Raw genomic sequence first — 27,216 nt, 5'->3', positions numbered from 1 at the left:
AAGTATGAGCACCAAGCATGGGCATTTCCCTTGTGAATTGCCATAGTTGATTGATTTAGATTAGGAAGACAAGATTTGATCTCATTGTTTGCGTGTGTGTGGTGAACGGTTTGGTACTCTGTCTATTTGTTCATCTACATTGCATGCACAGTCTTTTAGGAAGACGAGATTTTTTCCAGTCACCTTACATGGATTAGGTATGTTCATGTTTTTGTGTTGGAAGTGGTTTCATGAATTTTCAGCCATGGAGATTCTTGAAGAAGGAAGAAGCATGACTCCAGACGAAGTTGAAGCATCGAAGGAGCCACAGAAGACTTTGTGTCGCTTTCGGCGCGGCCCAAAGAAGCAAGCGTTGCAGACCTTAATGAAGTTCAAGTACCGCACGACCCACGCATCAAAGTCGGCCGGCGAAGAGTCTGCTCCAGGATTCTTGCAGTTGTTGGCGATCTCCCTCGATGCCATACAGTTCGGTACCAGTACCTCACTTTGAAAAGGAGGGGTTGTCACGTGACACATCCAACCCTATCTGTCCGTGGACAAGCTACAACATGACCAGGGTTCAGTCAGTCAAGTCAGTCTAGAATAGGAAGTGATCTGGCACTTTTGTGAGTCTGTTCGCAGACCGTGCATGACCAGTCACTTAGATTAGATGCATATCCTCCGGTTGCACTCAGCATGATCATCAGCATTCCCATCAGAATAAAATCCATCATGGGAATTTTTTCAGTGCATTAAACCTATTTTCCCTATTTTTGACATTTTGCACTTATTTATTAATTGACTTTTGTTGGGAACTAGGTAAGGCAATTTTGCTAAGATAATATATAAGCAAACTAGAGTTAGCACTTTCTGGCAGAAGAGGCAACAAGAGCATTGCTTCAGCCTTGGAAACATCAGCCATCATCGCTTGAAAGACCCAGCAATATAGCGCTTTCTGGTGCATGCTGTCCAGTGTTTTTCAGCCTGCTTGTACAGCGTTTTCAGTCAGCCTGTGCAGCGTTTTTCAGCCAGTCCATTCAGTGTTTTCATGCTACAGCAAGCAGCGTTTTTGCAGCAAATCAGCCACCCTTAGCGTTTTTGGACAGCAGTACAACAACGTTTTTGAAGCAACAGAATTTAGCCATAGTCAGCGTCAAAGCATTCAGTTTTCAGCCATAGTCTCGTCCTCGTCGTCCACACCGTCGACCGTGACACAGCCCATTAGATTTGCATTCAGTCATTGTACCAGATTGTGCAATAAATAGTAGACCACTCTCGCCATCGAGAGTGGGGCTTTCGGAGGAGGGTTTTACAATGTCTTTGGTGTCGTATTATCTTCTCTCTCTATCTCTCAGTCTCATGCACTTTCACGCACAGTGTCCATTCACTTTGTTTGTGTCCATTGCACTCTCTCGTTAAAGAACGGAAGGCTCTCCCTTTCATAAGAAAAAAAGGAACCTTGAGCACAATTCGGCGCACTCATCTTGAGCAAAGTTCAACATTCATTTCGCTGCACCTTATAGTGAAACACCTGAAGAATTATCCAATTGATGAGATTTACTCGAGATGGCGTGAGGCCGTTGATGCTCCTCTCAAGAAAGGAGGAAAGCTTAAAGCATAGACGAGTGCAAAAAAGTAGGACTTGTACTCATAGAAAGAGTTGGATAGAACTCTTGAAAAGAAGATGACCGAAAGGACCACTAGAAGATAAGCCAGAGAGAGTTATAGTGGAGTAGCCAAGCGCGGAAGAAAAAGAAAGATGAAAGCCAGACTAGTACCAGATTTTGTAGGGACCGCCAACCTTTATCAGATGAACGAAAAATTTAGAACTTTGCACAGCATGGGCAAAGTGCGAGACCAGGAAGCCCTTAACTTCTTTGATGAAGAAGCCAAGACCAACTTCAACGAATTGGCGGCTTGATTTGGAATTATGCCCAAGGACATGGAGCCACATGTTGAGGCTATTCTCGCGGAACACGTGCTGGATGTTGTCATTACACCTGTCATTGGCAAACTACGTTTGCATTGATAGGGGTATTTAGGGCATGAGGACTTTAACATCATGCCTTGGGAAGGGTATGACGTCCTTCGAGGAATCGCTTCGTTCCCTAAGAACAATACCATGGTCGATTATAGGGCAAGGAAAGCCATCTTGAAGGATGAGAAGGGCAAAGAGACTGTACTTGATGTAAAACTGAAAGGCGAGTCCGTACCATTTAGTTTGCTTTCCATCGACAGACATTTTAGTGGACCCAGGTGGGTGACAGAGTGATTGGGGCATTCTTTAAGACAGTGGGACTCTGGCATGCGCATGCTGTTAGCCTGCAAATGGCAAGGAAAACGAGTGCCTCTATAGCCTTGCACGAATCACATCGTCGCAAAGAAGAACTGTTACACCGCCGAAAACACTTGTGATAACCACGTGTAGCATGGAATACATTCGAAATTAGGAGAAACCGAGGACATCATGACCAAGCTTTTCTCGTGGAGATGTCCGTAGAGTATCCATAGGCAAAAAACAGAAGAAAGAAGAAAGAGTTATGGCCGCTTGAAACTGGCGGTGTACTCTTTCTTGCTAAAGAATGAGCTCTTTAGAAGTTGTGCAGGTGTTGCAGCTGTTAAAATGGAGGCTCTGTTATCTTTTATCCCAAAAATTCTCTCTTCTCAGCCGACAAGGCTCTCTTTGGTAGGCATCTTTAATTGGCTCTTTTTTGGCCTTTTTTGGGTGAAAAAGGAGGTGTCAATGACCTTTGACCAAGGGAATGGGGTGGGGGCAGGTGTCCAGTGGACTAAGCGCCTGGCAGGCAATGTGGACAGCTGGAAAAGGCGGCCTCTCTCCCCAAGGAGCCCACGAGCCCATCAAGCCAAGCTTTGCACCAAGTGATACACCTAAAGGGTACTCCCCCTTTAGGCTATATAACCCTCACTCTCCCGTTCTTCCTTCTCATATGGGATAATTCCCTTGCCACATGGCAACCTTCTCCTCAATCCTCCCAAACCCCTTGTGCTCAACAATTTTTCAGATTCTCCCCAAAGCAAGAGAACTTCTCGGACACTTTCCTCCAAGCATAACTTGCTGCTCCGGTCACCGAATGACACACCGTAACACACGGCTCGAAGCCCTTCATCTCGGCTACTTCTAGAAGTCTTGAATTTCAACATTTCTAATTCCACTTATCAAGTTGGCCCAGTTGCCTTCGTCGCATGCACCCACAATCACTTGCTAAGTTGAGACGAGGACCCACTTCGGATGCTCATAACTCATGATGTACAAGTCCGATTCACGAGCTATAAAGCATGGCTTAAAACATTTATTAAAAACCATGTCTTGGGGACTCGAACAACTGAAAACATCAACACCCAAGCCTGACAAAACCACACCTTTGTAAATGAATTTTCACATGGTCACTTCCAAGACTTGGAGGGCTATGTACACATATATACATGAGGCTAGTGGGCAAGCTTTTTGGCATGACCTGGTGACTTTATGCTCATCCAAAAAATGCCTGACATATCTTGCCAACCTCCCCTAGCCTGCATGATCATTCATGACAAGTAGAGGTTTCTAGGGTGAACAATTGCTGCAGCTCATTCCCAGAAACCTCAATCACATTCTCATATATTTTTACATTGTCTTCCTCCATTGATAACATCTCATCTGTCACAATTTTCATCAAACGTGCTAGATATTCTTCAATCTGTAACCATTAACACGATATTTATGCTGTGTACCACTCAACTCTGCCTACTGATTTGTGATATTATCAATTTGTCCACAACAGTAAAAGGACCTTCCCACTTGATAGCAATCCTGTAGGCCCATAATGCACAAGGCAACTTTGAATTCCAAGTTTTTCCATGTGTCTGGGTCATCCTTGTCAAGATCTTCACCAATTCTCCATTGAACCTCTCATTGAGACCATTGCATTGGGGATAATAAGGAGAACTGTACCTATGCTGTATATTGAGCTTTTCGCATAGGAAATCAAACAGCTGTCCTCTAAATCCTGGTCCTCTATCATAAAGTAGTTCTAGTGGTACACCAAATTTGCAGCATATATGCTCATATACAAACTTCCCCATTTCCTTACTAGTAATTTGTTTGACAGCTTTGGCTTCTACCCAACGTGACAAATAATCCACTGCTGTCAAGATGTAAGCATTCCTTTTACTAGTCATGGGTAAGGGTCCAATAGCATCAAGACCCCATTTTCTTACTAGTAATCTGTTTGACAGCTTTGGCTTCTGCCCAACGTGACAAATAATCCATTGCTGTCAAGATGTAAGCATTCCTTTTACTAGTCATGGGTAAGAGTCAAATAGCATCAAGACCCCATCTTTCAAACACATCGAAAGCTAGAATTGTCTTTTGTAATTCGGGCTTCAAAATTCTCTTTCACATTTTCTGACAAGGCAAACAAGACTTGCACCAATGGTTAACATTGTAACAGACTTGGACACTCCAAGTCAAGAATCAATCACAACAGCACCAAATAACCACTTCAAAACAGTTCACGGTTGACAATAGATTTGCACTAGCCAGACGGAGTTCCGTGCCTAGAGATATTGGCCCCAAAGATTGGCGCCCCTTTCGGTATTTCTTTATGTATTAATTAGTTCAAAGTACAAGAGAGTGGTTAGGGTTTCACTCTCAGACTCTGCGTCCAGATGCTTTGCAGAGCGTAAGCCCTCACCACTTATTTAAATATTTACAAGGGTTGCCAAAAGCAGAGCCCCAAAAGCTTCAAAATCAAAAGCAGAATCTCTCTCACAAGCTCTCTGCAGCTTTCAATAAAATAAAGCAATCCAATTCTCTCTCTCTCTAACTCAACTTGTGTACAGAAAATAAAGCAAAAGCTGAAAAATCAGCGTCGCAAAATCCGGGTCTGGCCGTACAATGTCATGTCATCAAGTCAGTACTTTTCACAAAAATCTTAGCCTGTTGCTAGGGTTAGGGTTAGGGTTTATGACAGTTGTTAGGGTTAGGGTTAAGGGTTTTGGCAGATTTTAGGGTTTGCAGGTTTTAGGGTTAGGGTTTGCAGAATTAAGGTTTTCAGCAGCAGTCATGGTTTCGGCTCCCGGGCAGACATGTGATCACTTTGTGACATACCCCCCTCTTGAAAGCATTGTAATCGCCCTCGATTACGTCTGCAAAACAGACAGAGGCCATAAAGCTTCCTAGCAGACACTGACTGTTAGTACCTACGTACTAGGAACACACATTTAGCACATGTACCAATCGACAGTCACATCACACGACATCACAGGACATCACTAGACATCGCATGACATTCAACATTCATTCAGATCTTAGACCATGATTTATCGGCAATGTAGCTAGCAATTGCATCTAGATCCAATCGAGACCTCATCGATGTCCGATTGACTAACCCCTATTGCAACCATGTCTATTCGAGATCAATCAGACCAAAATGTTGCAGTCATTTTGTCTATCAGTTCCTACACTTTAAAGAAGTCAAGAACAAATCAGTATCATAATCAAGAATTCCATTTCATAAAGTCATACAGCAGAATACTGTCAGCTTTCAGTATCCCTGAAGCTCAAAGAGACATCAGTGACTCTAGTATCTAAATCAAGGCATCTGTTGACAAAGGAGCGGAGTGACTCCCCTCTTGTGCATCCCACTGCACCAGATCTCCGACCAAGCTGAATTCTGGGTTTCATTTGGAGTAGACTATGCGAAACCAAAAGCATCGAGGTAAAGTTTCACAATCTGAGGAGTATCTGCTAGGTCTTCCTCCTCCATCCACTTCGCATCCAATGCAGGATAGTTCTTGAACTTAATCAAGAACCGCCTTCAGACTTTACCTTTATTTTTCGTATCCTTATGTTTCAAAATCTGTCTAGAAACAAGGATCTTCTCGTTTTCTTCCACTTCGGATTGCTCATCAGGCTCCCCATCATCATGCACATCACCTTTAAAAGGTTTCAAGAGACTCACATGAAATGCATTGTGAATCCTCCAAATATCAGGTAGTTTTCATTAGAGGACAATAACAAATAAACCAAGCTACTTTTACGCGCTTGCTATTGCTGCTGCTGCCCCCCCCCTCCCCCCGGTGCCCCAGCGCTGCCTCCACTCCCGCCTACCCCAGCGCGCTGCCCCCCCCCCCCCTTCCCCCCTTTTTTACCTGCATATTGGCTCGTGTAGCATTTGTCCTTTTGGGCAAGTGCTCGGTGCTCGTCTGCAGACCTTCTCCACCACTCGTTCGTTTCGCCACAGCAGTAGACACAGATAGAGGCTCCAGCTCCACCCCAGAGGGACTCGCCCGAAGCCCCTCGCCCGACCCCGCTGAGCCCACCATCCGACTTGCTCTTTCGCCGACAGAGCAAGCGAGCCTTGCCGCAGAGGTAGAGTGATTGCAGGCGACTTCTGTCATCTGCAAGATTCTCGGCACTCGACCTAGCAGAGGAAAGCTGCGTGACCTTCTCCAGGCCCGTCTTCTCGCAGAGGTGGGCAAGATCCTAGACGTGCAGATACTTGGACGAGGCTACTACCAGATCGAGTTTTAGACCTCCGAGATGGCGTCCAAGGTCATCGCCATGAGTCCACTGACCATTTGAGCAGCACGTGCCCACTTTCGACAGTGGAGATATGGTTTCGACCGTGCTTCGGATGTTCTAGTAGAGGAGGCAGACATCCCCATCTCGGTCTACTTTTCGGGTTTGCGGAGGGAGTACTTACCACTTCTATCCAAGATCGGCTCAGCCATTGGGACTGTCTTGGAGACACCTCGTACGGCAGCATCAGTAGCTGCCAAGGTGGCTGACATTCCCTCAGTTCGAGTTTTGGTCAGAGACACTCACACGCTCCTGAAGGTTATTCTTTTGCCTCGGGTGAGTGGGGTTTGGTTTAGACAGAGTGTGGAGTATTCGGGCCTCCCGAACCAGTGCTTCATTTGTCGACAGATGGGCCATCTAGCGAAGGCCTGTCCACGGAGGAGGCCTCGACCTACACCACAGCCTCAGCCCCAGCTTGCCAGGCCTGGCTCGTAGCCACAGACAGAGACACAGCGCACACATGCAGAGCCACCCCTCGAGCCTGGGGCTCCAGCGGAGGAGAGATGGCAGCAGGCCCGTGGTAACGACGACAGGGGCCACAACGTCAGCCTGGCACTCAGAGTGGCCCTCAGGCGCCTACTCAACAGCAATGGGTTCCCACGGGGAACCGCTTTGGTCCTCTTGAGTAGGAGGAGGTCCCTGCTCCAGTCCCCACCCCAGCTTCACCCTCGACAGCCTCTCCCCCCCAGAGTTTCCCCCCTCTTCCTCTTCCTCTCCCCCGCCTTCTGCTCCCGCCGCCTCTTCACCTCGCCCCTCTACCTTTGTCGCCCCTTCCCATCCCTCTTCTCCACCGCTTCCCCAGCTCCTTCTCCCCCCCCTCCTACTTAGCTCCACAGTCGACCTAGGGGGCAGGGCCTTCTCTTGCGGCTAGGAGATCTCTTGGCAGCGCCTTTGCCACGAGTCGCCTAGCAAGAGAGGGCCAGCCTTTCTTACGGCCCCCTCTGCAGGTACAGACATCTTCCCTTGCAGCTATCCCTCGTGTTCTGACGAGCATTGACATCCGGCGCCGCTGGGACTTCTTCGACTACGGCTTCACTCGTTTTCTCGTCAATCCCTCAGCAGACCATGAGGCAGCTTGCTTCAGGGTCCATGCTTTGTTCCTCGCCGCTAGGGGGACAGAGGCCTTGGACTCGGCAGTTGGTTTCTCCTTCCCCCTCTGTGGTAGGACCGAGACAGAGTGGTCCCTCGACTCAGTGGTGGGATGGTTGCATACACAGGTTCTCGAGTTCTCTCACCACATGGGAGAACTTGGAGTTACAGATTTGTTGCAGACTTTGTGGCCACTGGCCAAGTTTGCGGTGACACCCTCAGACTTAGCAGGATGTAGGCACATTGTGGTGTACTTTTTTGCTGATACGCTGTGTTTGCCTTGCTATGTATACATTCATGAGGACTCCTGGACAGAGGAGGTTGCTTTACGCACAGCTCGCTCTGCTTGGGCTTGGGCTTGGGCTAGGCACTCACTACAGTCTCGTCTATCTAGAGGACGCTCGGATGCGGATTACTCCCCATCCAAGCCAGCCTCGAAGATAGCCCGTCTAGCTACTGCGGCAGCATCTGTTCTCTCTCGCTCCCCATGAGGATCGTCTCATGGAACGTGCAGGGACTAGGTGGGCCCTACTTTCAGCGTCAGCGGGGCCGATTGCGTCAGGAGCTTCAGCGTTGCCTTGTGGGAGAAGAGATTGATCTCCTTATGCTTCAGGAGCACCATTTGTGTGAGAGCCGCATTTGGCGATATGGTCAGCTTTTGCGTGGACGATATGATACTTTTTGGTCAACTGCTTTTGGACTTGGAGGCATCCATTGTGGGGTATGTATGACTATTGCAGACTCATTGCAGCAGGCCCTTGTCGGCAGAGGGATTATTGTGCCAGGCAGGGCTCAATGGATTACTATGCAGGTTCAGGGTGGCCTAGTGGGTTTCCTGAACATCTATGCGCCCAATGTGGTGAGTGCTCGTGCAGAGTTTTGGTCACAGATTGTTGAGTCTCTGCCCCGCAGGCAGATCATTGGTGCATAGGAGGGGACTTCAACATGTTGGAGGACCCTTTTGACAGGATTGGTGGTAGCCCTGCTACATGCCTGGAGTCGAGTTGGCAGCTTGGGAGAGGTTTTGTATGACTCCGAGGGTCTCGGATACATGGCAGCATTCTGGTTTTGTGAGGCCCCCAGACAGTCTTGCCTTCTCTCGATCGGACCGCAGAGTGGGAGGAGTGAATCTATCGCGGATAGATTGCTTCTACACTAGTGACCACTTCAGTGACTTGGGAGGGTCAGTGGGCATCCTGGCAGGGACCTCCTTATCGGACCATGCACCAGTGATCCTCACAGTGGCAGACAGACAGAGGAGTGGGAGCACGATGCTTCGCATCCCAGAGAGGGTCTTGTTGGACTCAGCACTCAGAGAGAGGGTAGAGGCTCTCTAGATAGAGGGCATGGACAGGCAGGATTCTCCTGCTGACAGAGTGGCCTCAGGCCTAGCTCAGATTAGCCATTTTTTTCTTCAGGAGTCTTTGGCTCGCCGGGCTGCAGCGAGAGAGGCGGAGCAGCGTCTTAGACGGGGCATTGCTTCATTACAGAGGATGCAGGACCAACATCCAGACAGTCCTTGGTTGGAGGAGCAGTTACAGCAGGCTCGACAGGAGCTTGCTAGCACAGAGGAGAGGCGACATGAGTTTGCTTTCCACTGAGAGGCATCTCAGTGGACTCAGGTGGGCGACAAAGTGACTGGTGCTTTCTTTGAGACAGTGGGACCTCGGCACTCGCATGCCAAGGTCAGTCAGTTGAGGAGGCCCGACGGGTCAGTTGCTTGTGAGCCCGAGGATATGCGTGCAGTTGCTACTGACTTCTATCGTGAGTTACTGTCTGCAGAGCCCCAGTCAGAGCGGCAGGATGCATGCAGGGAGCAGGTTTGGGCACAGATGCCTTGTCTTGTGACTGAGGAGATGCGTCAGAGGCTAGAGATGCCGCTTCAGCTTGAGGAGCTGCTCACGGCTCTTAGGACCCTCCCCCGTGGTAGCTGTCCAGGTGAGGATGGGTTGACTCCCAGCTTTTTCTTGGAGTACTAGGACCTGCTTGGCCCAGATCTCTGTAGTGCTTTTCAGTACATTTTGCACACAGGAGTGATGCCTGACAGCATGAGTGAGGGCCTGATCTACCTCATTCCCAAGGAGGGTGGCTCCTTGGATGAGATTAGACAGTGGCGCCCCATCACCATCCTCAACTCAGCCTACAAAATTCTTGCCAAGGCTCTGAGTTTGAGCATTCAGCCACTTTTAGAGAGCCTTATACATGGGACCTAGACAGGTTTTGTCAAGGAACGCATTATCCTTGACAACATCTTTACTTTTTGGGAGGCTTTTGCCCAGGCACGGCTCCGTGGTGAGGACCTCGCGATTCTTCTTCTCGATTTTGAGAAGGCATATGACAGAGTTGACTGGGACTTTCTAGAGGGCACTCTACGCAGGATGGGCTTCTCAGATGCTTGGATTAGAGGGATGTTAGCCTTGTACAGACAGGCGCACAGTCAGGTACTTTTGGCAGGAGGTAGAGGTGATCGCTTCATGCTTACACGCTCGGTCAGACAGGGCTGTCCTCTTGCCCCCTTCCTCTTTCTGTTCTATGCAGAGGCGATGAGCAGGTTTTTGGTGTCACAGCAGGCTGGTCTACGGGGCTTAGCACTCCCTATTCGGGGAGATGAGCTACTGGACGCTGAGTTTGCCGATGACTCAGCCTTGTACTCACATGGCCAGGAGGCCGACCTTCACAGATGTGAGCAGGCTTTGGAGACCTTCTGTTGTGCATCGAGCCCACTGATCAATTGGAGAAAGACAGTGGCTTTCTCGGTTGGTAGTGCTCGTGTGCTAGATCGGATGCTAGGAGAGGGTTTCAGGTGGATTCTCCCAGGGACTGCAGTTCGGTACTTGGGTTGTCAGATTGGTTTGGACTTGTCTCCCGAGCAGCAGATTGCTCCCCTTCTCTTGTCCATCAGGAGAAAGTTGTTACATTGGAGCTCAACACGACTTTCTCTGGTAGGCAGAGTAGTAGTTGCCAACCAGGTGTTGTTGGCGACTATGTGGTACATCACTTCCTGCTGGATCTTCTCGAGTTCTTGTATCAGCCAGGTAGAGAGGCTGATCAGGAACGTCCTTTGGTCAGGACGTGACACTCAGATAGCCCGAGCCAAGGTGGCTTGGCAGGTTATTACGCTTCCTTGTTCTCAGGGAGGGCTTGGGATCATTGATCCAGCACAACAGAGCAGAGCCCTTCTTGGGAAGTTCATCGTTAGAGGACTTCTTCCAGGTGAGGAGCCCTGGAAGGAGTTCTTGCTACAGTGGCTTCGTGCCAAGGTGCCTCAGTCAGGAGGCCCTTGGCAACCTTTGACCAGATGGATCTTTACAGAGATGCGCAGAGTTGGTTTGAGCAAGAGACTGGAGGACCGCTTCGCTGTGAGTTTGCTTCGATCTTGGGAGCTCTTACGACGTGGTCTGGAGAGCAGAGACAGCCGACATGCATGGAGGAGCGCCTACGGCAGCCCCTCGTTTGGAACCCCATGGTTAGCACTCAGAGAGGCCACTTGGTTGGTAGTCGGCCTCATGTTTCCTGGGGTCCCATGGCAGCAGGTCCAGCGCGCTCTCTAGGTGACTGGCTAGAGTTCACAGGTTTGTCAGAGGAGGTGCAGCGGCTCCAACTACAGGGCACGAGAGGGGTGCAGAGCATGTGTCAGGACATCTCAGAGTCAGTTCCAGTTGAGTGGCTCACGTCTCTCAAGCCAGTAGCACCCCGATGGATGGGAGCCTTCACTCGACTGGAGGTTCTCATCTCAGTTAGGGCTTGCTCAGAGACTGTCCTAGCCCTGTTCTTCGAGCTTCAGGGTGGGGGACGACTATTACAGCGAGTTGCAGTAGAGGCCGCGCAGGTAGCAGAGTGCTGTTTTCAGAGGATTCGAGTAGTGGGCATCTGTGGGAGGACTTGCGTCATAGACCCTGACCCAACAGCTCTCGAGATTGGACACTGGAGGCTGTGGGCTTGGGAGTGTTGTCCATTGACACGAGTACAGTGGGATCTTGGTGAGTGGCTATGGAGGGACCCCTTCTCTTCTGCAGACCACCCAAGAGGCCCGTTCTTTCAGTACACTGTTCGACTTGGACGTCATATACTTGCAGCACAGAGAGAGGCCCGCCCCGCTGCAGCATGTCATTGGCAGGAGGAGGGTCTCATAGTCGAGTTCTTGGCAGCCTTTTGGGAGAGGTTGTGGGGCTCCAGACAGCCGAGGCGAGTCACCTTGTTTCAGTGGCTGGTCGCACACAGAGCTACAGCAGTAGGGAGCTGGCTAGTGCATAATGGTCTATCGGCCGCATGTGCAGCTTGTGACCATTTGGTGGAGAGTCAGCGTCACTGTCTTTGGGACCGTCCCTCAGCCCAGGAGGTATGGCTACGAGTTTTTCGGCTGATGCTTGCTCTCTCCACGGCTCAACAGTACACTTGGGGGGCAGCGGCTTGGTCCACCCTCACGAGCCCGACACTTCATTTTGAGCTATCTTCCACCAGCAGGATGATAGTGATGCAGGAGGGGCGACCTACACTCCAGCCTGGTATAGAGCTTACTCCACAGGAGTGGTGCAGTGAGAGAGAGGAGTGTTGGGAGCTCGTCAGTGGCCTGACACTTTGGTTCATCTGGCGGGTCCGCTGTTTCCGCATCTTTGAGGCTCACCCTGTGCCACCAGCAGAGACTGTCATGTCAGGCAGTTTCAGTCGGAAGGAGACATCATTTATCTTTTCAGTGATCTGGAAAGGTCCGTAGTATCGCATACTAAGCTTTGGAAAAAGCCTCTCCTTTCCCTTTTTCTTTCTCAGGGGTGCCTTCTCAAAACGTAAGAGCACCCAATCATCCTCCTTCAATTTCAAGTCGCGACGATGGCGATCCGCTACCTTTTTCTGTCGTTCTTGAGATTTCTGCAAAGTCTCGCGATCCTTGGCAAAAGCCGTATCTAAGTCTCGTGTATATTCATCCGCTTCAAAAATCTTATCTTTCGTGCTTAGGAAGGGTGGAACCTCCGTAGCACCTTCAACAATCTCAAATGGCGCCTTCCCCGTCGAAGAGTGTATCGTGTTATTGTAGGCAAATTCCACCAAAGGTAAATACTTTTCCCATTGAGTCTTCTGATCCGAGATATAAGACTTCAATAAATCTAGAACCACTGAATTGGTAATCTCAGATTACCCATCAGTGTGCGGGTGGAATGATGACGAGAACTGCAACCGCGTGCCAATGTTCTCCCAAATTGCCTTCCAAAACAAACTCGTAAATCTGGGGTCTCTGTCGGAGACAATCGTCTCAGGCATGCCGTGTAATCTGAAGATCTGGGCCACAAACAGTCTCGCTAAGTGATCCGGCTTGATTGTTTTCTTCACTAGAATGAAATGAGCCTGTTTGCTAAAATCTGTCAATGACAGTCCAGATACCATCGTGACCACTCCGTGTTCTCGGGAGATGAAAAATGAAATCCATTGCAATACTTTCCCAGGGGCGGGTGGGTATGGCTAAAGGCTGTAACAATCCCTGTGCTTTATGCCTGTCAAACTTGACTTTCTGGCATACTAAGCAACTGCGCACAAACTCTTCCACATCCTTCTTGAGTCTCGGCAAAAGAAGTATCTCTCTACCCCTTTCATGGTGGTAGCAATGACCGAAATTTTACCAGAACATGTGTGATCTTGTTGGATATAGGTGAAGATCCCTAGGACTCTAGTTTTGTAACTTTACCCTCTAAAGGAATAAAGAAATACCGAAAGGGGCGCCATTTTTTGGGGCCTACAGTTTGTCGGCGTCTGCTCGGAGCATTCTAGCTTTCGAGCCGTGTGTGCTTTAAAGTGTTAATTCCTGTTACAAGTTCCTTCTCCAAGGTTTCTCTGTGTGTTAAAGCTTAAAAGTAAAGGTTTGGGAGAAAGCCAAAGTCTATCTCCCTACGGGCTTTTTTCACTGACAATGTAGCCATTCATAGTATTTCGTAGCTTTTGGCGTCGCCGACCCGTGGCCTAATTTCATCATAACTAGGAATTTACACTTTTAAATCGAAAACTAAGCATAGGTGGGGTATTGGGGCATCATTGCTAAGCATTTAGATGCATTCTGGGTCGAAAACGACTAGGTCAAAAATCCACTGCTGTTAGTAATCGCGATTTTGGAACTTGACCTAAAGTGGGGTTTGAGACCATAAGCATGTGTGCTTAGGTCTTATAAACTTGTCCTAGAAGTTTCGTTACGCTTGGATGTCATTTGATGCTGTAACGGATGTGATTTGTTTGCCGATTGAGCGATTGGCTTTTGGTGAATTCAGTCACTTGAGTGTACCTTGAGTTAGATGCGAGTTGTTAGTTGTTTTCCGAGAGATTGACAACCTCTTGTAGCCTCTATGCACTAGTCGAGTCAGCTTCGTCCCATGGTTTGACAAATTAATTGTGGTTTTCGCTCATACTGCAATAAGATAGGATGGTGAGGTTAGACATGCGTCCCACAAATCCAGGATTCACTCTGAGCTGGAGAATTATCCCCTTCTTAGTAGCTTAAGTTTCTTGCATCCCTCGTTATTTTGTACCTTTGTATTGACTAGAGCGTCTCTAGTCTTTCCTCTAGTTTCACTTCAATTGCAACATTTTGTTTAGGATGTTACTCTTCTTTCAACACGTGTATCAGATTTTTCACCAGTTTGTAACTTGTTGGTCTCATAGGTCACTTTTGGCCTTTTGTAGACGTTAATATATCAATTTTATTTCATTTCATCTCTCTCTCTCTCTCTCTCTCTCTCTCTCTCTCTCCTACTTCTTTGTCTCACTGTTCTCTCTCCGTCGTCCTCTCTCTCCGACCCTTCTCTACTTGTATTAGTTTGCCAAAGTGATTTTAGCGTTCTAGTTTCTACTAATAATTTGTTTGTCAAAACTTGTGTTGTGTTTGTAGATTTTATGCATTTGACTCCCATTTTTACATATGACATTGCCCCAGCCACACACACACACACACACACACACACACACACAGAGGGTGAGAGAAATCACGACGGACTCTTAGTCTTCATGAGTCTATTGACTCGTCGCTCTACAGCTTCATCAAATTCATCCTTTGCGTACAATCTTTGTCTTGGTACCGCCGGAATAGGTTTTTTTTTTAAGAGGACTTGAAAGGTTAACGAATGGCGACACGCCATCGAGAGTGCACTTCTGAAGTGGATACTTCGCCCATTTCGCGTACTGGGGATCCTTGGAGTATTGTAGCTGCTAGCATGTGCGAGCACAATTGTTGACCTACCGTTGATATTGCATCTCCATTCTTTCATAAGTTGTGGGTGGAGACGGACCATACTTTTCTCCCGAATTGTCAGAAGGAAGTTGATGCCCGTTGGAATCCCCATTGTTTTTTTTGTTGTACCCGAGTGGTTGGGTGCAACAGTTTCCTTATGGCGGGATTCGTCAATTGAATCTATGTGTGTTGTGAATGAAGGGATCGTATCCTCCGTAGAAGAATCGTCTGAGCTTTGATACCACTGTAATAGACTTGGACACCCCAAGCCAAACTGTCACAAGACTGAATAGACTTTTAGCACTTCAATAACAACCGAACTGAAAGAGAGAGACGACACGTGACACGGAGTGGCGGAATTCCACCCTAGAGAGTATTGGTCCTAAACCTTGGCGCCCCTTTCGGTATTTCTTTATATAGCATCAACACATTACAAGCCGGTACTCCCGACTCTGCACCTTCTCCAGGAAGCATGCCAGAGAATGAGCCCTAACCTCATATATAAAGGCCCTTGGCCTAAAAAGCAATTACAGTGAAAAGCCTTCAAACTCAAAAGCATCGGGTCCAAAAGAAAAGCCAAAAAGCTGCCAGCGCAATTTACGAAAATCCGTACAGTCCTGCCATGTCAGCACCACCAACATGAAAAGCGGAAATCTGTACAGTTCTGCCACGTCATCAGCCAGCGTGATTTTTCGAAAATCTGCCACGTCATCAGCCTGCTTCGCAAGTTCTTGTGTGTGTGTGTGAGTCCTGCTTTATTTCCTTTGTCACTTGGGGCCCCATCGGACGGGGTCCCCATAAGTTGGTAGGACTTCTTCTTCTGTTACTTGTTCTTCTTAGGGTTTAGGCCCCTCGGCCGGCATCTGCAAGTTGGCTCCCTTCTTTAGGGCTCTGACACGTCAGCAGTTTGTGACACCAAAGATTTAATGCAATACATGTGAGAGAAATTGAAAGAAATGAACAAAATTGAGAGAGAGAAAGGACACGGCATGGTGGAGTTCCTCACCCAAAAGTATTGGCCCCAAAGATTGGCACCCCTTCCCAGTATTTCTTTATTATTACACTTCAACAAGTACAACGTCCAAGGGTCCTCTCTCTCTATGGTGCTCCCAAGAAAATTTGCTAGAGGAGGCGGCCTTGGCACACTTATAAAGGCCCTTGGTCTAGCTAAACGCAATTACATGGAAAGCAATGGTCTAAAAGCATTTGGTACTCAAACGCTAGCGCCCTCCAAGGGCTGTTCGTACGAATTTCATGTCAGCTGATGTCAGGGAAAATCGCAGCACAATTTGCGGCGGTCCATACAGCCTGCCACATCATCACTTGTTTTACGCAATTTGGCTCCCATGCTTTATTTTCTGGGTTTTAGGCCCCTCTATCATAAGTTGGTACAACTTTTAAGTGAGTTCCCTTAAAAATTGGGCCTTGCCATGTCATTACTTTGTGGCAGCAACAGATCCACCCCTTGGTGGCCATCTGCTACCTGCATCGACTAGATCAAGAAGGTGCATCAAATCAGCCCAAAAGGTGCTTCATCTTGAAGAGTTACTGCTGCTACATCATCCATTTGCGACTCGAGTCCAGTCTTGCATTGAGGTATTGCATCGTGTACATTCCATTTACGCAGTCTAAAGTAAATACCACATCACTAACGGTGTGGGGAGCCCTTGACAGGGTGAGTTGGGACTCCCATCGGTGTGTCTTTCTCCTCTCTATCCTACGTCATCTCTTTAAGACTCTCAAGTATCTAAAAGGAATCATTAAAATTCAAAGCTACGTTCGTTAAGGCAAGGAAAGAACAAGGATTGCGGAAGTGTGATCTCTTGATCGTACCTTTTCTCTCCATTCTGCTGCATCTGAGAGCACCCATGCTTTACACCAAAGGTGGTAACAATGGTTTCTTACATCCCTCCTAGGCATTGGAGTTTGCCAAATACTCACTCGTCTCTTGGCATTGTGCTAATGTTTAATGGAAAGTTACAAAGCGGTAGTATAGTGTTTTCCTCTCTAGGTGTGCTTACTCAAACTAAATCCTCATTCTGAAAATCTGATTGAGGGTAGACTATTGCCATTGAAAGCTAGCGTATCCTCTCACTTGAGAGGAATACAAATACAATGCTAGATGTGTTAATATGTATATATGCTAGAGGATCTTTTATGCATATTTCAAGAGAGAATTTTGTTGTGCTCAGTTAATCTGGTTTGCATTTCAGATGTGGGATCTTTACAGTAGAGAACTCATCAATGAAAAGGTGGACATATGGGTAAGATCATCGAGATCCTCTTTTGAATCTTTGCTACCTGAAAACTTTTGAAGATGCAACGTGGGTTATTTGCAGGCTCTAGGATGTCTACTATATAGAATGGCATATTTAAAATCTGCATTCGATGGAGATTCGAAACTGCAAATTTTGAATGGGAATTACCGGATACCTGATCAGCCGAAGTATAGTGCAAGTATCACTGGCCTCATCAAAGAAATGTTGAACTCCAGTCCGGAGGCAAGACCAACTGTGCTGCAGGCAAGGGGTTTGTTTGATCGGCCTCTTCATCTGCATGAATTAGGTTAGTTCATTGCTTGCGAGGTTAGGGAAGTTAGTATCGACTATGAATTAGGTTTGTTTGATGATTGCAGTTAAAGAAAGGCAAGTAGCGTGCTGCTTGGGTCAATAGGTGGTGATCAATATGAGATAGTAGTAGTTGTGACTTGAAACCACACTAATTTTTCTACACTAAGATGAAAGGTTGCTTATATGTTTGTGCTGTGTTTTCAGGTGTGGCAAAGAGTTAATAGTGCTTTACCAGTAGAATCCCAGAAGACAGCCCCCGACAAAGCTCCATCATCTTCAACATTACAAGATAATAGTGGTGAGTTTTCTCAGTGATTGCCTAGGATTTTCTGGTCCCTGGGCATCCATATATTGGGCTTATCCTGCACGTTGTTCTTTATCTTATGCCGTTTTTGGAATCAGTTTCTTGTCCACCTTTTGACTATTTGGGTGGTATGATTATCCTTCAAGTGTAGATTTTTCCATTCTTTTGATATACTGAGGTGTACTAGCGAGCTTACATTTTGATTTTGATAGTTCGCAATTTTCAATGCAGTTCAGGACAGACCCCCTTCTGCTGTGCCCACAAGAACATCACCAATCCCCCATCAAAGAAGCACCGAACAAGTATCTCCTTCTCATACCCAGAAGGTGACACAGTGGAAGTCCTCCTCTTCAGCATCAAAAGAGGCAGATCTGAGCCCTGTATCTGGAGCTGTCAAGGGAGGCGGCCTTGGATCTTTCTGGGCAACACAGTACGCCCAAGAAGCGCTCCATGAGGACAACAAAGGTTTATCACCGCTAAAGAACTCCAGTGACTTTAGTAAGCAGCATGGTTCTGTATCGACAAGTCCTGAACTTGGGATACAAAGGGCGAGTAGCAGCTCCACTACCAGGGCCCATTCAGTGAGAAGTAGTTTTCTAAAAAGTAGGGGAGCCGAGGGGGAAGATTATATCAGACCGGGAGAAAATGAGGTCATGGCAGTAGATGAGAATGCAAATGGAAATTTCAATAAGAGTGGGTCAACCACTCAAGTATCCCAAACTGGATCCAGTGCAGAAAGTATGAAGCAGACTAGTCAGGAGGCTTTCAACGAGTTTGTGGCAGATTTTCAGAAGGCGTCTGTTTTAACTGTGGATAACATTTCCGTGAAAGAAGAAGGGCCAGCAGAGTTGGAACGTTTAAGAAGTGAGCTTAAGCGAGCAAAGAGAGAGAGAGAGGAATTTGTGTCCAAGTATGAGAAACTTGTAGCGATGTGCCGCTCTCAACGACTTGAAATTCAAGAGCTCAAAGCAGCTTTACTGACAGCAAACTCGCAAAATTTTCCAGCTAAGGGATCAGGTGCACAAATTGATCCTGCGGTTTTCACGTCACCAATGGTATGCTGCTAGTTGATCCTTCTTTTTCTCGGTTAGCTTTAGCTTCTTGCGAGTCTTATATTTATGCAGTGATGGTGTTTTTGCAAAAGTAGACGACGACATAATGGAAACTTCTCTCATTTAATTTGCCCGTCTATTTTGTTGAATTCATTTGTGTGGAGAAGACATGGCGAAGTAAATGATGGCATAATGGAAGCTTACCTCATTTAATTTGGCCGTCTATTTTGTTGAATTTTTTCTGCGGAGAAGAAGGGATAGTACATGGCAAAGCGTAACTTGTTGAAGCATGTTTTCCTGGTCCTTCATTCATGCCACAGTTAAGAGTATCTCATATATTAACTATTTTTTAGAAAGTTTGCTTGAAAAGAATGCATTCAAAGCAAAGAACTCAAGGAGTCTTAAGGTGCTGATATGTGTTCAATTGAAATGTTCAATCTGATTGCTATTTTTGCATTGCTTTCTAACTGCTTCAAGTGGGATATTTGTGAGCAGAAATCAGATTCACAAATGGGTACAAATTGGGATCTGCAGCAAGGAAAGGGTTCCCCAGGGACTCCCTTTGAGTCGCAAGGATGGAAAGCCTTTGCTGATGAACCTTTGAAAAAGATATCAACTACAGCAAAAGACTATAATCAGGATGTAAGCAGAAGCGATACTTTTGGCAGCACAAGATTTGAGATTGTGAGGCCAGGGGCATCAAAGGTGGGGTCCTCCTCTGAAAGAAGTCAGAAATCAGTATCAAGTGGGGAAGCTTGGGGCCTACTTGATAGTTTTGCTACGCTTGGAACTGGGTTTTCACAAGGGAAGGGATCTGGGCAAGTTGCAGTTGGTAACGCAAGTGTTCACAATGGAAACACTTCTAGAGGCACTTCTCGTGTGGCTTCCACCCATAGCAATCAACCATCAGGATGGTCAAATTTTTGACTCTGCAGATGGCTTATTCAAACTACCTACCAGCCAGCTACTTTATTAAAGCCTTCCTATATCGGTTATCCTTATCACTGCTTATGGAGCAGTACAATCAATCTACGGTGGCTTGTGAACAATCTACAACAATGTGTACACGAACAAACTATGCAAGGGTGCTGTATCTTTTTCACAGTAATCAAGCCTATCACAGAATCACACTTTGTTACTTATACATCATCAACGGAATACCAACTATGAAGGTACTATGAGATGTTATTTGCATCTTTTATGGCATACGAGCGCTTGGCAACTGGACCAAGCAATTATCTTTTTTGGCTTACAAAGACGTGCGTCTACTGACCCGATTGACGGATAATACACATGAACTTTCTCCAGAGATGCATTTTTTGATTATTGTAATAATCTTCAGGGGAAGATTAAACTCTCATGTAATTTATAGAGCTGTTTAATGGCCTTGTTTTGTTATCTATTGCCTAACACTTCGCACTGTGATTTTCTGTTATTTCAAAGTTTTCCGGCCTTCTAGGTAGATGGCTGGCTGCTTTTTCATAAAGAGAACAGCTTGCACATGGCTGGTGTACGCATGCATCTGGGCATGCAGTCGTCATTCTATACATGGTGTGATTAAGTTAACTCGGGCTTTAATTATTATGTATACTTAATTACAGGATAAAATCAATCAAGGAGTGTGTGTATGTATGCATGTACAATTTGAAAATACAAGTAGATTGAGTTCCGGCTCTAGGAAGTACGCCAACAATGCATTCTGAATGTAGAAGCCATGTTGAGTGATGTTGGGGTCAAGAGCTTATGGATATGTGTAGTGTCATTGCATAGTAAGCTTTTGTCTACATGTGCAAAGTGAAGGTACTGGGTTGACTTCCATAAGTGAAAGTATGCCAAATATGCGTCTTGAATGTATTATGAGACAACAGTCTTAGAATATAGTGTTCCACAGTTTTGTAGCAGTGAAAGATAATAGTGAGCTAATAATAGCGGAATTATGGTTTACTAAAGCTGAGTTCAGTTTTTCTTGATTAGGCCAGTTTTAATAGAATTTGACGATTTTCGACAAATAAGTTTGCGCTGACAGCCAGGTGCTAGTGCTAGTTGCCTAAGACCACCATTCGTCATCACAGCTTATAGACAAACTAAGTTTCTGATTTGATTAAACTTAGCTATCCTTTCTGGTAGCAACTTTTATGATTGATGAAAGAGTGAGTGGGTGTAGATGTGATGTTAGATGTTGGCCTCTTGTAGAGGGTTCTTTATAGCTCTTGTTGTCAACCCTTGATGGACACTATTGGTGATAATCACCTATCGGTGAGCGGCTCGTTTGCATCTCCCATGCTGTTGGAGTTCCAATTAAATTCAAACTTCTCTCAGGTAGGGCTTCATCGATTTTGAAGAATATAAGGTGCAGGATAACATTGGCATTCTAAAACAACAAAATGAAAAGGAAGTGATATGAGGCTCTTAAATGAAGGGCCCATTTACAAAATTAAAAACCAAACAAGCGATTCAGAATGCATTCAAAAGATGAAAACATGATAGCCAAGGATTATCCATATATGAATCATCGTGGAGTATGCAAGGTTTCTCTTTTCCTTTTCCTAAATGGTATCGGCTAGCATATCTAGATGGTGTCCACTTATTGAATTCATTTTGAGTAGATCCATCTTTTACCAAATATTATGAGATTGAGTGGTTCTTGCATTTTCTTTGCCTTGGATTTTACGGTCAACAAATTGAGACATCCAAGATTTATGCTTAAATCTAAGGTATTTACCAAGATTTATGACTAAAGTGCCCAAGTTTCAACTTAAAAAAATAAAGCCCAATGGAACTACAATTGAGATTTTTTATTTTCAAAAGGAAACTATGCTGCAATTTGGGATTCTTGAGCATTGACTCAAAACTCTTTTTCATAGTCATACGCCACTATGTGCAACCTTGTATGCATGTACGCAAGAACATACTTTCTTACATGGGTCTATGTCATGTGTTTTGCTGGTTTGTGTGCTTCCTTATGTATGCCAATGTATGTGCCCATCTAAGTTTGTTTGCGCGTAGACGTTTGCATGCATCTCTTTGTGCTGATGTGTGTGTGAAGTGATGATGCGTGTCGTGGTGGAGCATTTTGTGTACCTTATTTCTTAAATCCTCGAAAAAGAATCATAACTAGAGTGCCATGATTACTTTGTAGGAAATGGTCTAATTTAATTCAGATTTGTGAAGCAAATCACCATTGCATATGCTCCAATGGAAGGGTAATAATGTACCTATATTTTGTGTTGAAAATCGATCCCAAAACATGTGTGTACAAAATATCAATTGTCCACAGTTTACAAGAATGGAAATTTAAAAGTCAGTAGGTATTGATAGGAGCAAATATATTAAGGACATGGATTTTGGAAATTATGATCAATGCATTACGTGCTCATAAAACAAAGAAAAGCCATATGTATGTATGGCGGGGAGGTAATGCCGACCTCACCTAGTTATTATAAATTGTAGGGAACATGCCCTTCCCCTGTATACTTGTTTCCTCCTCCAATGTTAAAAGAGTAACGATATGCTTCTCTTCCAGAGTTGGAGGGTCATGTTTGCTTTTCCTTGAATTTAGGAGGGTCGCCTTTTTTTGAATTGGCAATGCATCGAAAGGAATTCATTACCTTCACAAGTTTTTGAAAATATTGTCGTCGTGATGATCTTGTTGCAAAATGGTACGTCACGCGAACACTCACAACTAATACCTGAAATGCCTCCTCTGCCATGCACACTCGGCCACCCTATTTCCCCAATGCAAACCTACCCAATTGCTCAAGTGTAGCTCACTATATATCCTCCACATTTTGATGTGCATATCCTACAAGAATCTCAGTTTTGCCATGCGTTTGTGATAGACAATCAAGTAGAATCATCGACAATCAACTCCAATCATGGATATTTCTACAACGTGTCCACACAACTAAGCTATCAGTGCACGTCATGCTATTTTCCCTGCGTGCACATTGCATCTATACACCTGCGCATTCTTGTTATTCAACCATATGCATCCCTACCATACATTTATGACCAGAAAATTACGACGCAGTTTCAGTCACGAAGGTTTTGTAACCACCTCACTTCCCTCAACATACTTGAGTCGGTAACTTGACCCACTCCCTTGCTCTTCCTTGTCACTCCACTTACTTGCGCTTACTCTACAACCCATCCTAGTCTGACCCACTGTCATGTCCTAGACCCAACAAGAATCCTCCCTTCTCGGGCAAACTTTAGCATGGCTAATGCCTTGCATTGTAGCAAGCTACGTCTACTTTTCACTTCAGCCCAGAGCTTCTTTGTCCTGGCCTGTTGGGCATAATCTACAATCATTAGTAAGGAATCCTAGGAACAACTTCTCTCTTCTTTGCAATACTTAGAATTCATTTGACCCGAATACATTAAACCTGAGTGACTACATTAATCAAGCACAATAAGGAAAGTGACTGTAAATATCCACTAGTAACAGCCCAATGCTTTCTCACCAGCTGTGGTTGGGCCCGTAAGTGCCGTCCGGGAGACTATGTAAGGAGAGGAACATCACTTTGCATCAAATGAAAATGACCAGAGCTCCTCTAATTTGCATATTGCACTCTGAGAAACCATGCCCTAGACATGAACCTCCTAAAAAACTATGCTCTTCTGAGATGGGCTATAAAAGCCAAGAGCTTCCTGGCCCTTCCTCTATTGATTATATCCTACAATCTCACATTGCATAAGACCACATCTCTGACATGAAGCACCTCCAAAACTTTGTGCTTTTGAGAGATGACACATCTGGCATACATGTCAACCAAAGACCTACCATGCACAATAGTTTTCAAGAACCCTCCACTTGTTCACTAGTGAACATAGAGGTGATATTGTGCCAGATTTTTTCCAAATGCAAAAGCAATATAGGTAATTCCATTTTTAGAGAGGAGAAAATTTTTGATTCCATGAAAACAATGTAGACCTTGTTTGATGTGCATAACCTGCAAACAATACACTCTAGGTGATGTCTTGGACTAGAAGCTAAGCAAACCTGTCTCACTGTTGCCTTTGTGAGCACAGATCACTTGGTGTATGTGTCAATCAAAGCATTACCAAGCATGAAATGTTTTATGGATAGATCTGGTGATGGACCTCTTTTTCAGTCGTCTCTTTGGCATTTCAATCTCCTTTTGTAGCCTCTCTCATTCTCTTCCTGGAGTGCCATGAAGTTCTTTGAGAGTGTAAGTGCGTTTCGGCGATTACCCTTCCGCCTACTAAGCGGATTGGCTACCACTCTCAACCATGAAGTTCTTGCATTGATAAAGATGGTCGATAGGATAAGTAGAGTTCATAAACAAAACACCTCGCATGTCAGATAAGAGCTTCCAAAGGTGCCACGGCCCACCCTCGTTAATAAAGCACACGGGTGGACTCGAGGGATCGCCGGCCCAAGTGCAATCGATCGTTGATCTAAGCTGGTTGAGATAAAAAATTTAGGCACCCTTCATCGCGCTCTCTGCTTGAGCCCACGACCTCCTCCCACAGACGCCCACGTCCTCTGCAGTTCGCCTGCCACGCATCCGTGCTAGAGTTATGAGCCCTACGCATGTTAAATCTTGCCCCCTCTAGTCGCGTGGATCTGACGGCCTAAAGCCCCTCCGCCCTGCCGAGAGGGTTTCCCGCCATAGATCCCTCGAGTGACACCCCGTGTCACTTATAAACGAGGACAACCCACCCTCACAACTAAAGTAAAAGGGGGTCTTCAATGAAGATCTCGTCATGGGATCTATGGTGGGGAGCTAGACACACAAGCTGCAAGGTATACTCGGCCGTTCATTTTAGAGGGACGTGTCTGCATTACTTTTTTTGTCCCTGCAGGGCATTAATTTATAGGTTTTTGATTGGACTTTGTGGAACAAAAAGCATGCACCTGCGTGGTCAGCTCATTGTGCTACCACAACCCAAGTGGCATGTTCAAATCGGAGGGAGCATTGACCGATCCATTTTTGCTTGACATTGATTGTCCTCGAGGTTTGTGTATGCACCTATGACCCGTAGATCCCATCACAAGGTCTTCATTGAAGAGCCCGTGCCCTTTAGTCTTGTGGACGGTCCACCGCGTCATTCAAGAGAGGACATGCATTTAGGCCGCTCATGTTGGAATTAGGATTGCAAAGAAAACACACACAGCTTGAAGAAGACAAGGCACACAACAAAGAGTGTATTACTTAGTGTGGAATGGAAAGATAAGATAGCCCTAGAGTGATGGGCGTATAAACAATGCACGGGGGGGAAAATCTCCTAGTGAGGAAAAAAAATGCCCCAGCGATCCTAAGTGTGTTCATACACATCACTACCACATATATATGGTAACAAATCCCCTCTGGGAGTGATGCAGTGAATGAGAGCTAGCACATAGAGTATAGGAAAGTGCCATGCCCTGAGGACATGATCAATCCACAAAGGAGAGTAAGCCCAAAGCTTTGCAGAAAGCTTCAAACTTCTCAGGAGACAATGCCTTTGTGTAAAGATCTGCAAGGTTGTCCTGTGTTGGCACATAAGCCAAGCTAATGCCTCCTATTGAGAGCCTCTCCCTGACATAGTGGTAATGCACCTTATTGCGCTTTGTACGAGCATGAAAAACTTGGTTCTTTGCAACTGCGAATGCGCTCTGACTGTCAGTGTAGATAGTGTAGGCAGTATCCTGTCCAACACCCAAATCAACCATAAGGCGTCTGAGCCATACACACTCAACCGTAGCTGTGAAGGCTACCCTATACTCAACCTCACGACTAGAAGTGTCCACAGTAGGTTGTTTCTTCAACCATGAGATACATAAACTGCCGAGCACGAAACAAAAACCACTTGTGGACACTCGCCTATCAAAACAACCAGCCAATCTGAGTCCGAAAAAGCATGTAAATCTGGTGGCAATGATCCCCCTTGGGATAAAACAAGCCAAGATGTAAAGTGTCACTCAAGTAGCAAAAAATCCTCTTCACAGCTTGCCAATGCTTAGACCTTGGGCTATGCATAAATCTGTTGACCTATGAGACTGCAAACTGAATATCCGGTCTCGTGTTGCATACATAAATAAGGTAGCCAACAACAGTTCGGTAAATAGTGACATCGGCAAGATCAACAGCATCATGAAGACTCAATTTCAAACCTGTTTCCATGGGAGTGGCAATAGGTTTGCAATCCTCAAGTCCAAACTTACTTCGCAATGTCTCTATGTAACTTGTCTGACACAAGGCAATACCACCATCACATTGCTTATAATGTATACCCAAGTAATGATGCAACAACCCCAAATCTTTCATCTTGAAAGTAGCATTCAAATCAGCCTTAAATTTAGCAATATGTCTCTCATTTGGTCCAATCATCAGCAAATCGTCCACATAAAGAACAACAATGAGAAGTATGTCGCCCTCACGCTTGACATACTACAATGTGCTTTCTGTTGGACTGTTACGAAAGCCTCGTTTGACCAAATGAGTGTCAACCTTCTCATACCAAGCACGAGGAGATTTCTTCAACCCATACAAAGATTCCTTACATTTGCACACTTTACCCTCTTGTCCTTTCTTGACAAAACTGCAAAGCTGCGTTACATAAACTTCCTCAAATATGTCACCATTCAAAAAAGCACTAACAATGTCTGACTGATGTACATCGCAACCAAAATGAGCTACCAATGCACATAGAAAATGCACAGTAGTCATACGACAAGTGGGAGCAAAAGTCTCTTCATAACCTATGCCTTTTTGTTGTGCATAACCCTTTGCAACAAGTTGAGCTTTATAGCGATCAATCTCACTATCCGGCTTCTCTATCTCTACAAAGTCTATTGACAGGTCTTGCACAACTACATGTTCTATCTTGTGAGCATACTAGAGCTTATTGGCAAAGGGCTCTCGCTCATCACATGTCAATAACAAAATCAAGACTGCATCGTCGCCTCACCGCGTACCTCACATACATGCATAGGGTATACCAAGCCACTTGGGGCTCCCCTGTCAATCTCTAGTGATCCGCAATGCATCTAGAGTGACTACTCTCTAAGAAATATCTAACACACATCCTGCTGATTTCCTCACTGTTATCAAACTCTATCTCAACTTAGGACATAACACAAATGTCATAGTGTATAGGATGCACCGCAGGATAATGACAAGCAAACATCTCATGCACTTGTAATATCAAACGTTGAATCATTAACCAAGTGCACACAACCAAATCTCCCATTAGAGAGAGTGATAATCCCTCACGATGTGGTGTCACATGGAAAACTACATCCTCATTTAGCAACCAATAGGGAGATGTGCCACCTCTTGAAGACATGTAGGCTAGAGGAATGCTAAAGGTAAATGTAACATCACCGCTACTCGCATATGAAGCCACCAATTTAGCATGTGTCAAAACCTCATCTACATTATGCATACATCTCTATTGCTGTCTCATACATATGAAACAATGAC

The 27,216-nt window shown here is 45.7% G+C and overlaps 1 protein-coding gene across 1 annotated transcript in view; it reads left to right on the top strand.

Moving 5' to 3' along the window:
- LOC147452873 (uncharacterized) overlaps positions 1-20,182 on the top strand; it is a 56,685-nt gene extending 36,503 nt beyond the window's left edge. Inside the window, exons 3-7 of the mRNA XM_086518455.1 lie at positions 17,072-17,122; positions 17,198-17,380; positions 17,633-17,726; positions 17,964-18,787; positions 19,280-20,182. Of these exons, the coding sequence (XP_086374581.1) occupies positions 17,072-17,122; positions 17,198-17,380; positions 17,633-17,726; positions 17,964-18,787; positions 19,280-19,711 (1,584 nt within the window). The 3' untranslated portion in view covers positions 19,712-20,182. The remainder of the gene's footprint in view (positions 1-17,071; positions 17,123-17,197; positions 17,381-17,632; positions 17,727-17,963; positions 18,788-19,279) is intronic.
- The last annotated feature ends 7,034 nt before the right edge of the window (positions 20,183-27,216 follow it).

The sequence above is a fragment of the Adiantum capillus-veneris genome, chromosome 8 (assembly GCF_014529385.1).
Source record: "Adiantum capillus-veneris isolate H3 chromosome 8, ASM1452938v2, whole genome shotgun sequence".
Classification (NCBI taxonomy): Eukaryota; Viridiplantae; Streptophyta; class Polypodiopsida; order Polypodiales; family Pteridaceae; genus Adiantum; species Adiantum capillus-veneris.
The sequence above is the reverse complement of the archived record's forward strand: the minus strand, read 5'-3'. Positions and strand labels throughout refer to the sequence as shown.